This window comes from Gobio gobio, assembly GCF_949357685.1.
Source record: "Gobio gobio genome assembly, chromosome: 21".
Lineage (NCBI taxonomy): Eukaryota > Metazoa > Chordata > Actinopteri > Cypriniformes > Gobionidae > Gobio > Gobio gobio.
The window spans coordinates 4489974-4503476 of NC_137117.1; the positions used below are offsets into that span (position 1 = coordinate 4489974).

At 46.9% G+C, this 13503-nt stretch overlaps 1 protein-coding gene across 1 annotated transcript in view; it reads right to left on the minus strand.

The window, feature by feature from the left end:
• The window catches only part of cnga1b (cyclic nucleotide gated channel subunit alpha 1b), a 12026-nt gene extending 123 nt beyond the window's left edge, over window positions 1-11903 (minus strand). The window contains exons 1-9 of the mRNA XM_079802678.1: window positions 11280-11903; window positions 10882-11006; window positions 10727-10789; window positions 9859-9903; window positions 9586-9705; window positions 8856-8960; window positions 7024-7130; window positions 5794-6944; window positions 1-1509 (exon numbers count right to left, since the gene is read on the minus strand). The exon at window positions 1-1509 is cut by the window's left edge and continues 123 nt beyond it. Coding sequence (XP_079658804.1) covers window positions 1285-1509; window positions 5794-6944; window positions 7024-7130; window positions 8856-8960; window positions 9586-9705; window positions 9859-9903; window positions 10727-10789; window positions 10882-10967 — 1902 coding nt within the window. The 5' untranslated portion in view covers window positions 10968-11006; window positions 11280-11903 and the 3' untranslated portion in view covers window positions 1-1284. The remainder of the gene's footprint in view (window positions 1510-5793; window positions 6945-7023; window positions 7131-8855; window positions 8961-9585; window positions 9706-9858; window positions 9904-10726; window positions 10790-10881; window positions 11007-11279) is intronic.
• Window positions 11904-13503: the final 1600 nt, after the last annotated feature.

The window sequence follows — 13503 nt, forward strand, 5'->3', positions numbered from 1 at the left end:
CACACACACACACACTCTCAGATGATCTAGTGTGTGTGCTCCTCCTCTATCTGTGCGCTGGACTCTGGGATCTTCACACACACACACACACACACACACACACACTCTCTCTCAGATGGTCTAGTGTGTGTGCTCCTCCTCTATCTGTGCGCTGGACTCTGGGATCTTCACACACACACACACACACACACACACACTCTCTCTCAGATGGTCTAGTGTGTGTGTTCCTCCTCTATCTGTGCGCTGGACTCTGGGATCTTCACACACACACACACACACACACACACTCTCAGATGGTCTAGTGTGTGTGTTCCTCCTCTATCTGTGCGCTGGACTCTGGGATCTTCACACACACACACACACACACTCTCTCTCTCTCAGATGGTCTAGTGTGTGTGCTCCTCCTCTATCTGTGCTCTGGACTCTGGGATCTTCACACACACACACACACACACACACACACACACACTCTCAGATGATCTAGTGTGTGTGCTCCTCCTCTATCTGTGCGCTGGACTCTGGGATCTTCACACACACACACACACACACACACTCTCAGATGGTCTAGTGTGTGTGTTCCTCCTCTATCTGTGCGCTGGACTCTGGGATCTTCACACACACACACACACACACACACACACACACACTCTCAGATGATCTAGTGTGTGTGTTCCTCCTCTATCTGTGCGCTGGACTCTGGGATCTTCACACACACACACACACACACACACTCTCTCTCAGATGGTCTAGTGTGTGTGCTCCTCCTCTATCTGTGCGCTGGACTCTGGGATCTTCACACACACACACACACACACACTCTCTCAGATGATCTAGTGTGTGTGTTCCTCCTCTATCTGTGCGCTGGACTCTGGGATCTTCACACACACACACACACACACACACACACTCTCAGATGATCTAGTGTGTGTGCTCCTCCTCTATCTGTGCGCTGGACTCTGGGATCTTCACACACACACACACACACACACACACACACACACTCTCTCTCAGATGGTCTAGTGTGTGTGTTCCTCCTCTATCTGTGCGCTGGACTCTGGGATCTTCACACACACACACACACTCTCTCAGATGGTCTAGTGTGTGTGCTCCTCCTCTATCTGTGCGCTGGACTCTGGGATCTTCACACACACTCACACACACACACACACACACACACTCTCTCTCTCTCTCAGATGGTCTAGTGTGTGTGCTCCTCCTCTATCTGTGCGCTGGACTCTGGGATCTTCACACACACACACACACACACACACACTCTCAGATGGTCTAGTGTGTGTGTTCCTCCTCTATCTGTGCGCTGGACTCTGGGATCTTCTTCTCCAGTTTGGTGACTCTCTTCTTCAGTTTTCCCTGCGCAGCCTCGTGTTCGGCCAGCAGGCGGGCGTAGCGGGTCTGGAGCTCCTCCACCACACCGCCGATCTTCACCACCTTCTCCTCCATGTCTTTGGGGTCGGGCCCTTGCTTGGCCAGCTCCAGATCCAGAAGATTGTCCTGTGGATAAAGTCAAAGAGCTCTGGTCATCACAAACCCTGATCCTCCAACACGCGATCAACAGATTTAGATAATGAACTCGTTATTCTGAGTATTGAGTAGAGCAACACCCTAATGAGTTGTCAGAACTCAAAAAGGTTGAATGAGAATTAGAGATATTTTGCAAACTAATTCAGAAAATTCCAACTTGCTAACAGTTAATAGTTCGTCTAAACTAAAGGAAATGAGTTCACACAACTCAAAACAATGACAGAGTTCAGTTTACTTGAGTGCTGTGAACTCAAAGGAAAGTGCTAGTACTCATATCAGAGCTTACTTGTCTGATTTAAGTTGGTCCTACTCAAGCCAGTGAAGTGTCCTGAGCATCAGGGGTTACTGTGAGCACATCAGTCTGAGGAGCTAGGGCTAGGGCTAGGGCTAGGGCTAGGGCTAGGGCTAGGGCTAGGGCTAGGGTTAGCACTTCTTCTAGTTTAACGACGGGATAAACGGTCAGCGCTCCGACTCATGGTCCAGAAGGGCTGAGCCTCGTCTCTTAATGAGTCGTGGGTGTGTTTGGGGCGCAACAAGCAATAAACCAATCAGAGCCTCATCTCCCTTTCCCTTTAAAAGCCAGTTGTGATGCGCGATGAGAGGATTCACTGTTGACATGAGGAGAGACTGAACGCTTCTCCAGAGAGGAGTGTGTGTGTGTGTGTGTGTGTGTGTGTGTGTGTGTGTGTGTGTGTGTGTGTGTGTGTGTGTGTGTGTGTGTGTGTGTGTGTGTGTGTGTGTGTGTGTGTGTGTGTGTGTGTGTGTGTGTGTGTGTGTGTGTGTGTGTGTGTGTGTGTGCTGCGTCCCTGTGTGTGTGTGTATGTGCTGCTCCATGAGAGGATTCACTGTTGACATGAGGAGAGACTGAACGCTTCTCCAGGGTGTGTGTGTGTGGGAATGTTTTTGTGAAATATCAGGACACAAATGTGTATAATGACATGGGTATTACAAAAAGAGGGTGAAATATGAGGACGTTCCCCATGTCCTCACTTTTCAAAATGCTTATAAATCACAGAATGAGTTTTTTTCACAGAAAGTGAACTGCACAGTCTCCTGTGAGGGTTAGGTTTAGGGGCAGTGTGTGTGTGTGTGTGTGTGTGTGTGTGTGTGTGTGTGTGTGTGTGTGTGTGTGTGTGTGTGTGTGTGTGTGTGTGTGATGGGTAGGTTTAGGGGCAGGGGCAGGGGCAGTGTGTGTGTGTGTGTGTGTGTGTGTGTGTGTGTGTGTGTGTGTGTGTGTGTGTGTGTGTGATGGGTAGGTTTAGGGGCAGGGGCAGTGTGTGTGTGTGTGTGTGTGTGTGTGATGGGTAGGTTTAGGGGCAGGGGCAGTGTGTGTGTGTGTGTGTGTGTGTGTGTGTGTGTGTGTGTGTGTGTGTGTGTGTGTGTGTGTGTGTTGCTGTGCGTCCCTGTATGTATAATAATGTGCACAGGCGGCGATCTGTTGGTGTGTGTGTGTGTGTGTGTGTGTGTGTGTGTGCACATGTGTTTGAGAGTGTGTTAAATGCAATTACAAAGCAATCGATTGGTTTTGTTTAACTCTGAAACACTTTTCGAGTTGTGTTGTGGTAAGATTAGCTGCGGGTAGAGCCAGTTGATTGCCGAGTGCAACCATTCCACGTCATCGACATAGAACACAAACAAAATGGAGCCGCCTATTGTCCAAATATATAATGGAGTTTTTAAATAACGCAGATCTTTCATGGGTTTTCTACGACATATTTCAGTGAGAGACATCATTTATGTTATATTACGCCATACACGTCTTAACCCCAGGGGATCCCTTTGAATAACACACACATACTGCACTACACTCTAAAAAAAAAGGTTCTATATGGCACCAAAAATGGTTCTTGGCTCGTAATCATAGGGGAACCTTTTTTAGTGCTATATAGCACCAATTTTGGTGTTTCAGTGGTTCTTCAGAGGTTCTTCAGAGGTTCTTCCCCAGTTCTTTGACTAAGGTGCTATATAGCACCGCTGAAGAACCACTGAAGCACCAAAATTGGTGCTATATAGCACTAAAAAAGGTTCCCCTAAGATTACGAGCCAAGAACCATTTTAGGTGCCATATACCCCTTTTCCACCAAAGCAGAGCCAGAGCTAGATCGGAGCCAGAGCCTAGTTTCAAATCGGTTCTTTGTGTTTCCACACTCAAAGCCCCAGCTCCGAGCCAGGAAAAGTGGTTCTTAAGTAGCACCAAAACATTGCTGGGCTAGAACAGGGCTAGAAGTAAGAACAGATTACGTCAGGCGCTGGGGGCGGAGTCAACAAGACCAACACACACTTGAGATCCGCCATTGTTGAAATAGCAGCTAATGGAGCTAACAGCTGCTGCTCGTTTGTAATCTCCGTCTATACAAATTACGGCGAACTACATGAATGCGTTGGATTCGCTGTGTTTGCGTTGTGTTTTGATGCCGATGTAGGATCGTAAAGCCATGTGAATGAATAGTAACGCAACGTTTGCTTTGTTGATGGAAGGCTTGTTTGCTGCGGTGCTGTGCAGAGACCGATCGCCGTATGATAACGAGTCCAGCGAGAGCACACGACTCCTTATGCTTTTGATTCACATGCGTTTTTTTTTATATCATACGTGCATCGGTCTGCGCAGTGACGATGCATCTCGAACAAGCCTGGTGTGTGTGTGTTTCCCGCTGCTCAGGGTTGCCAGGTTTTCACAACAAACCGGCCCAATTGCTACTCAAAACAAGCCCAATCGCGTTTCAGGGGGGCTTCCCCAGTAAAAATCACATTTGGGGGTAAAATATGTGTTTTTTGGCACTAAAATTCGCATTCCCGGGGCTAAATATCACATAATTGGGGTCGCTTCATCCCGCGGACATGAAAAAACAGCCCGCGGCAAAACCACAGACTTGGCAACATTGTCGCTGCCTCGCTAGCGTTGCTGAGAGAGATAAGGCGTATACAGTGACGTAAGACATGGCTCTGTTGTGGCTCTCATGTGGAAAAGCAAACCGGTTCTTAGAAGCTCCTCAGTCGAACCAACTATGAACTGGGACTAGCTCTGGCTCTGAACTAGCTCTAGCACTGCCTTGGTGGAAAAGGGGTACAAGGCAGTGCTAGAGCTAGTTCAGAGCCAGAGCTAGTCCCAGTTCATAGTTGGTTCGACTGAGGAGCTTCTAAGAACCATTTGCTTTTCCACCTTCTGAGAGCCACAACAGAGCCAGGTCTTACGTCACTATACGTCTCATCTCTCTCAGCAACGCTAGCGAGGCAGCGGCAGTGTTGCCAAGTTGGGCTACTTCATCACTGTTGCCGCGGGCTGTTTTTCATGTCCGCGGGTTGAAGCAACCCCAATTATGTGATATGCAATAATGCGAATGTTAGTAGGCAACCATGCCAAAAAAAACACATATTTTACGCCCCAAATGTGATTTTTACCGGGGAAGCCCCCCTGAAACGCGATTGGGCTTGTTTTGAGTAGCAATTGGGCGGGATTTGTTGTGAAAACCTGGCAACCCTGAGCAGCGGAAACACACACACACCAGGCTTGTTCGAGATGCATCGGCGCTGCGCAGACCGATCCACGTATGATATTTTTAAAAAAACCTGCATGAGTGAATCAAAAGCATAAGGAGTCATGTGCTCTCGCTGGACTCGTTATCATACGGCGATCGGTCTCTGCACAGCACCGCAGCGAACAAGCCTTCCATCAACAATGCAAACGTTGCGTTACTATTGATTCACATGGCTTTACGATCCTACATCGGCATCAAAACACAACGAAAACACAGCGAATCCAACGCATTCATGCAGTTCGCCGTAATTTGTATAGACGGAGTTTACAAACGAGCAGCAGCTGTTAGCTCCATTAGCTGCTATTTCACAATGGCGGATCTCAAGTGTGTGTTGGTCTTGTTGACTCCGCCCCCAGCGCCTGACGGAATCGGTTCTTACTTCTAGCCCTGTTCTAGCCCAGCAATGTTTCAGTGCTACTTAAGAACCACTTCTCCTGGCTCGGAGCTGGGGCTTTGGGTGTGGAAACACAAAGAACCGATTTGAAACTAGGCTCTGGCTCCGATCTAGCTCTGGCTCTGCTTTGGTGGAAAAGGGGTATAATAGAACCCCTTTTTTTTTAGAGTGTATTGACTTTAGAGCAGGTGTGTGTTGGTCAGTGGTGTTCAGACCAGACTCCCATGGGTGAACAGCTGGACGTGAACATGAGAGCAAGTCTCCATTGTGCCGGGATTGGGGCGTTGAGTTTTGAGGAAAAGCTTCAGGGCATTGCTCTCATACCTTCATGAGGATTTGTCGCCCCTTCTCCTCCAGCATGGCCTTGGCATCCGGATACTCGGTCAGTGCCTCCATCAGGTCGTCTTTGGACAGGCAGAAGAGGTCCGAGTAGCCAATGCTGCGGATGTTGGCGGTTCTGCGATTGCCCGCCCTGCTGCCCTTGATGTTGAGGATGCTGATCTCTCCGAAGTAGCTGCCATCACTGAGCACCACGAACTGCGTGACTCCGTCATCCGCCACCACGGCCAGCTTCCCCTCTTTGATGATGTACATCTCGCGGCCGATGTCGCCCTTCTTGCAGATGTAGTCTCCGGGGCTGTAGACCTGCGGCTGGAGCTTCAGCACCAGCTCCACCAGCAGCCCGGCCTCGCAATCGGCGAAGATGCGCACTTTCTTCAGAGTGTCCAGGTGCACGTTTATAGCGATCTCCGCCCTCAGCTTGTCCGGCAGGTACTTCAGGACCTCTCTCTCGTCAACTGCTTTCTTGTTGGTCCACAAGTAGTCGAACCACTTGATGACCCGTTTCTCCAGGTCTTTGGTGACCTTTCGGAAGCTCATGTACTGTTTGATGGCATCGATGCGAGCCTGGAAATCCGCCCGTGCCGCGTTTGCGTTCGTGATCATCGAGCCGACGTTTCCGACGATGGTGGCGAAGATCAGCACGCCCACCAGGAAGTCCGTTACCACGAAGAAGTACTCTGAGTTCTTGACGGGCGGTGGAGTTTCGCCGATGGTGGTGAGGGTGAGGGTGGACCAGTACATGCTGTACGCGTACTTCCTCACCAACCGGCCGAACTCCGGGTCCGTGGTGTCCGGGTACACGAAGGCGTCCGTCCCGAAGCCGATGGCCTTGGAGAAGGAGTAATACATGCAGGCGTTCCAGTGGATGATGATCACGATGTACATGACGAGGTTGGAGATGCGGAACACGTTGGGAAAGTTAGTCCGTGTTTCGGTGCGCTGGAAGAACTCGAACAAGCGGTTGACCCTCAGGAGCTTGTTCATTCGGATCTCCGGGAACCTCACCCCAAAGTACAAGTAGAAAACATCAGTGGGAACCATTGAGGCCAGGTCCAGTTTGAACTGGAGGCTCTGCGTGTAGCGATCGCGGAGCTTCTTCTCATCTTTCACCAAGAGACCCTGCTCCAGATACCCTGCAAACACACACAGCGTTCAGCGCGCTCCGCGTTCGGTGTGGACCGGTGTGTGTGTGGGGAAGGAGATGGGACTCACCTGTCCGGGTCCGGAACACCATGTCACACAGATACACCACATCGGATAAGAAATCCAAAAAGAACCAGTACATCAGGTAGTCCGTCTGCAATTCCTCAAAGCAAGCTCTGAGAGAGACAGAGAGAGTCAAGCGGAGGTCCTGATAATGCTGAGTTCACACTGCACGAGGGATCGCGACAAGCCGAAAGTACCCTCTTAAACATGCTGGGTCATTTCATCAACATGTTAAAGGGATAGTTCACCCAAAAATGAAAATTCGCCCATCATTTACTCACCCCCAAGTCATCCGAGGTGTGTTTGACATTCTTCTTTCAGACGAATAAAATCTGAGTTATATTACTAAAGTCCAGGCTAATCCAAGCATTAGAATTTGATTCATAGTTGTTCTGTTTTTGAAGTCCATAAAAAGTGCATCTGTCCATCATATAACTGCTCCACGCGGCTCTGGGGTGTTAACAAAGGCCTTCTGAAGCAAATCGATGCGTTTGAGTAAGAAAAATATTCATATTTAAAACTTTATCAAGTAAACTTTCGGCCGACCGCCTTCTGTGGAAAAGTGTCGAAAGTGAAACTGAAGATGCGTTCGTGACGTCATGACCTGGTCGCGTTAGTCTTTCCATCCGCAGGGGAACTTTCAACACTTTCTCCATAAATTGAACAGGGAAGGCGGTCTGTCGAAAGTTTACTTGATCAAGTTTAAAATATGGATATTTTTCTTACACAAACACGTCGATTCGCTTCAGAAGGCCTTTATTAACACCCCAGAGCCGCGTGGAGCAGTTATATGACGGACAGATGCACTTTTTATGGACTTCAAAAACAGAACAACTATGAATCAAATTCTAATGCTTGGATTAGCCTGGACTTTAGTAATATAACTCAGATTTTATTCGGCTGAAAGAAGAGTCATTCACACCTCGGATGAGCTGAGGGAGAGTAAATGATGGGCGAATTTTCATTTTTGTGTGAACTATCCTTTTAAGTCAAGTCAGCTTTATTTATATAGCGCTTTTAAAAATGCAGATTGTTTCAAAGCAGCTTCACAGTGTTAAACAGGACAATAACGCAACAAAATTTTATTCAGCTGTACAGCTGTTCTGGAGAAAACGGCGATGTCATCAGCTCATTTCAATTATCATACAGTGACAGTGTGGGCTTTAGATCAGTAATTTAGTTTAATAATTAGATTTATTTGGATATTTAGTTGAATATTTAGTGTCCCCGACTGAGCAAGCCAAGCCAGAGGCAACAGTGGCAAGGAAACCAAAACCCCATCAGGAGCAGAATGGAGGAAAATAAACCTTGGAGAAACCAGGCTCAGTCGGGGGGGCAGTTCTCCTCTGGCCAATTAACAAACAGCGTATGATTATTATTCTGGAAACTTTACAGGTCAGAGGTCATAGTAAAACGGAATATCGAAGTCATCACGCCGGAGACGGGTTTATTGAGGATGCCGTGTCGATGAGGCAGTTTCAGTGGAGTCTAATTCCTATCAAATGATTACTGTGCAAAGAGGAAAATGTCTGTAGTCTCACATTGTAGAAGTCAAACAATCAGATGACGACTTCCAAACTGCTGAAGTGTTCCCTGATAAGTGTGCCGTACGCATCAGACCTTCAGCCAGTCTGAGGCGGAGACTAGGCATTGGTCAAAACCCGAGGGTAAATCGTGCAGTGAACTCGGCAAATATTCAAGTTCATCACAAATCTCATTATAACCCTTCAGATTTCTCCGACGACCAACTCCCTCCACATATTTATAATAAATATAATCTAAATATGTGGAAATGATTTGGTACCGCCCTATACCACGCCAGAGTGTTTGTGACGCACCTCGCTATGATGAGGACCCAGTTATACATCACAGGACATGTGATCACGAACAGCCAATGGTAGTACATGTTTCCTGCCGGATCCACAACCTCAATCTCCTTTGGTCTGGAACAGAAGATGTGGAGATGTCAGATCAGCGAACACACACTGCGGTGCGCATCGGTTCCGGGAGCCGGTTCTCCATTCATTTCTCCAAGAGAAAAGTCTTGGTTCAAGCGTTTCAACACTACAGACTTTGAGTTAAAGCCAGGGAAAGAACTACAATTCCCATGATGCACTGCGAACAGCACAAGGGAGAAATATAAAACTACTCATTTAAAAAATGTTGATTATATACAACGATATATTTTAAGCAAAAATGCCCACGCACAGTCACACACACCGATCAGGCGATGAAGTGAATAACACAGATGATCTGGTGGGATATGGAAACCTGATCAGTGTGTATGTATATAAACACATATTGAAGTATTTTGAGAGCTTGATTATGTCATTCACATTGATTCCTGGGAGTGGGCGGAGCGAGAGATGTCTTTTTGCTTGTTTGGGCTCTCTGATTGGTGGATTTTCTCTATAGCATCATGGGTAATGTAGTTTTTCAGTTAAACAGGCTGACAGCTTCAAGCTAATACTATCCCATAAACCCTCACAGCTCACAGTGACTTTACATTATTGTTGAAATGAATGGAGTCTTTACTTCCGGAGCGGCTGATGAACCGACTGCTCTTACTTCTCTTTCTCTTTCTCTTTCTCTTTCTCCTTTTCTTTCTCTTTCTCCTTTTCTTTCTCTTTTTCTTTCTCTTCTTGTTCTTTTTTCTTCTTTTCCTTCTTTTCCTTCTTCTCTTTTTTCCTGGAATAACACACACACACACAAACACACACACACACACACACACACACACACACACACACACACACACACACACACACACACACACACACACATTAGATCATCATATGGTGCTGTGAATGAAATAAATGTTTGAAAAAGATCTCATCTTACTCTTTCTTCTCCTTTTTTTCCTTCTTTTTCTTCTTTTTTTCCTCTCTGTAAATATGAAGACAAATACAGATAAAGGGGTTGAGAGCAAGTGTGTGTGTGTGTGTGTGTGTGTGTGTGTGTGTGTGTGTGTGTGTGTGTGTGTGTGTGTGTGTGGGTGTGTGTATGTGAGTGAGTGTGAGTGTGAGTGTGTGTGTGTGTGTGTGTGTGTGTGTGTGTGTGTGTGTGTGTGTGTGTGTGTGTGTGTGTGTGTGTGGGCATGTTTTTGTGAAATATCAGGACACAAATGTGTATAATGACATGGGTATTACAAAAAGAGGGAGAAATATGAGGACGTTCCCCATGTCCACACTTTTCAAAATGCTTATAAATCACAGAATGAGGTTTTTTTCACAGAAAGTGAACTGCACAGTCTCCTGTGAGGGCTAGGTTTAGTGGCAGTGTGTGTGTGTGTGTGTGTGTGTGTGTGTGTGTGTGTGTGTGTGTGTGTGTGTGTGTGTGTGTGTGTGTGTGTGTGTGTGTGTGTGTGTGTGTGTGTGTGTGTGTGTGTGTGTGTGTGTGTGTGTGTGTGTGTGTGTGTGTGTGTGTGTGTGTGTGTGATGGGTAGGTTTAGGGGCAGTGTAAGGGGATAGAAAATACGGTTTGTACGGTATAAAAACAATTACGCCTATGGAATGTCCTCACATTTCACAAAAACAAACATGTGTGTGTGTGTGTGTGTGTGTGTGTGTGTGTGTGTGTGTGTGTGTGTGTGTGTGTGTGTGTGTGTGTGTGTGTGTGTGTGTGTGTGTGTGTGTGTGTGTGTGTGTGTGTGTGTGTGTGTGTGTGTGTGTGTGTGTGTGTGTGTGTGTGTGTGTGTGAATTAACTCACTCTTCATTGTTATTGTTGATGTTGGTGTTGAAGTGAGTTCCAGCATCTGGGTTCTTTTTTTCTCTTCGGGGGAAAAATGAAATGAAATCATTAACCAGCCACTGATTTCTATCCGAGATAATCCAATTATCTGTCACCCATAATGCATCGCTCACATAATATCCTCTGTGTCCATGGTAACCTGCTCCACCCCCTCTACCAGAAATCTGGGCGGGACCAGAGGCCTCACTCGCGCAGACATGGCAGCTGATTGGTCAGGCCACCTGCCCGTCACACAGCTCTGCAGCGAACAACATTAACATTAATAAACTGACCAGATATAGTTCAAAACACTGAGATTCTTTTCCATAAAGTAGTTACATTAAATGTGTCATTTCATTAAAAAAATAATAAACTCAACTGAGGAATGTTAATTTGTTCAAAAGAAGAAACACAGGATTTCTGTTGTGCTTAAAATCTCTCAGTGTGTCAGAAAAACAACCGACACACTCCATTACTTTCCCTTTGTTTTCAACTGGAGTGTGAAATGAGTGTGTAAAGTGTCCTGACTCACCTGACCGCCTTCACACACCTGAGCGCAGCGCTGACATCATCACCACAAACACATGAACTCATTCTCTCTCACACTCTTCCCGCTGAAGGGCAGCACATCTGGGATAAATCCGGAATGGTGGTAATTTTGTTCAGTATTCCCAAACGATCACGGACCATGAAAGGATTTCGAACAGGCACGGTAGGATTTGGGATTACACAGGATAGCCACTGGGTCACTCTCTCTCTCTCTCTCTCTCACACACACACACACACACACACACTCGCACACACGCACTCATGAGCTGGGATATGCATAACTCCATAGAGAATGAAGTCAATGGCATCAGATTCCCATGTCCATTTAATTGAGATGTTCTTGTACAGCCTCTTTTGAGCAATTTAACTTCTGAAACTCTCAGCCGTGTCTCGTTTGTTTAAGTACCAGAACCAAAAGCATCGGTTTTCTCATGAGATCTTGTGTTTTGAGTTCTGGTCTCATTATGTGTGTATTTAACATGTATGTGTTTATTATGATTATGTGTTGTGTGTGTGTGTGTGTGTGTGTGTGTGTGTGTGTGTGTGTGTGTGTGTGTGTGTGTGTGTGTGTGTGTGTGTGTGTGTGTGTGTGTGTGTGTGTGTGTGTGTGTGTGTGTGTGTGTTCACCTTGTGTGCAGCAGGTTAAGTGATTATCAATCTGATAATGTGCCTGGTCAGCTCTCTTGACTAATTACCCATAAAGCCGTTAATCCTGCAGTGTTCAGGTTAACTCAACACTTCATCCTCACATCACAGCAAACACACACACACACACACACAGAAGGAGGCAGAAGTCTCCAAACTCACCCTTCCCAATCACTCGTTCCGCTTGATCCGATCCCTGATCGCCTCCTTCAGGCCATCTCTTCTTCTTCAGTTACTCCTGCACTCACTCATATCCTCAACACTTCTCTTCAAACTGGTTCCTTTCCAACAGCATTAACACCGGCTCGGGTGACCCCACTGCTGAAGAAACACACTCTAAACCCACCACTTTTACTGCTACAGACCGGTATCCCTTCTTCCACTCATTCCTAAAACACTTGAACATCTAGAGCTACTGGAGTGCCTCAGGGCTCAGTGCTAAGACCGCTTCTCTTCTCCATCTACATGTCATCACTAGATCGGTCCTTCAGAAACATGGTTTCTCCATCACTGCTATCATCTAGAGCTACTGGAGTGCCTCAGGGCTCAGTGCTGGGACCGCTTCTCTTCTCCATCGACATGTCATCACTAGATCTGTCCTTCAGAAACATGGTTTCTCCATCACTGCTATCATCTAGAGCTACTGGAGTGCCTCAGGGCTCAGTGCTGGGACCGCTTCTCTTCTCCATCTACATGTCATCACTAGATCGGTCCTTCAGAAACATGGTTTCTCCATCACTGCTATCATCTAGAGCTACTGGAGTGCCTCAGGACTCAGTGCTGGGACCGCTTCTCTTCTCCATCGACATGTCATCACTAGATCGGTCCTTCAGAAACATGGTTTCTCCATCACTGCTATCATCTAGAGCTACTGGAGTGCCTCAGTGCTGGGACCGCTTCTCTTCTCCATCTACATGTCATCACTAGATCGGTCCTTCAGAAACATGGTTTCTCCATCACTGCTATCATCTAGAGCTACTGGAGTGCCTCAGGGCTCAGTGCTGGGACCACTTCTCTTCTCCATCGACATGTCATCACAAGATCTGTCCTTCAGAAACATGGTTTCTCCATCACTGCTATCATCTAGAGCTACTGGAGTGCCTCAGGACTCAGTGCTGGGACCGCTTCTCTTCTCCATCTACATGTCATCACTAGATCGGTCCTTCAGAAACATGGTTTCTCCATCACTGCTATCATCTAGAGCTACTGGAGTGCCTCAGGGCTCAGTGCTGGGACCGCTTCTCTTCTCCATCTCCATGTCATCACTAGATCTGTCCTTCAGAAACATGGTTTCTCCATCACTGCTATCATCTAGAGCTACTGGAGTGCCTCAGGGCTCAGTGCTGGGACCGCTTCTCTTCTCCATCTCCATGTCATCACTAGATCTGTCCTTCAGAAACATGGTTTCTCCCATCACTGCTATCATCTAGAGCTACTGGAGTGCCTCAGGGCTCAGTGCTGGGACCGCTTCTCTTCTCCATCTACATGTCATCACTAGATCTGTCATTTTGTGATTTCTGATCTCATTTTAAAAGAAAATTTCTGTAAGCATTACTGCAGAA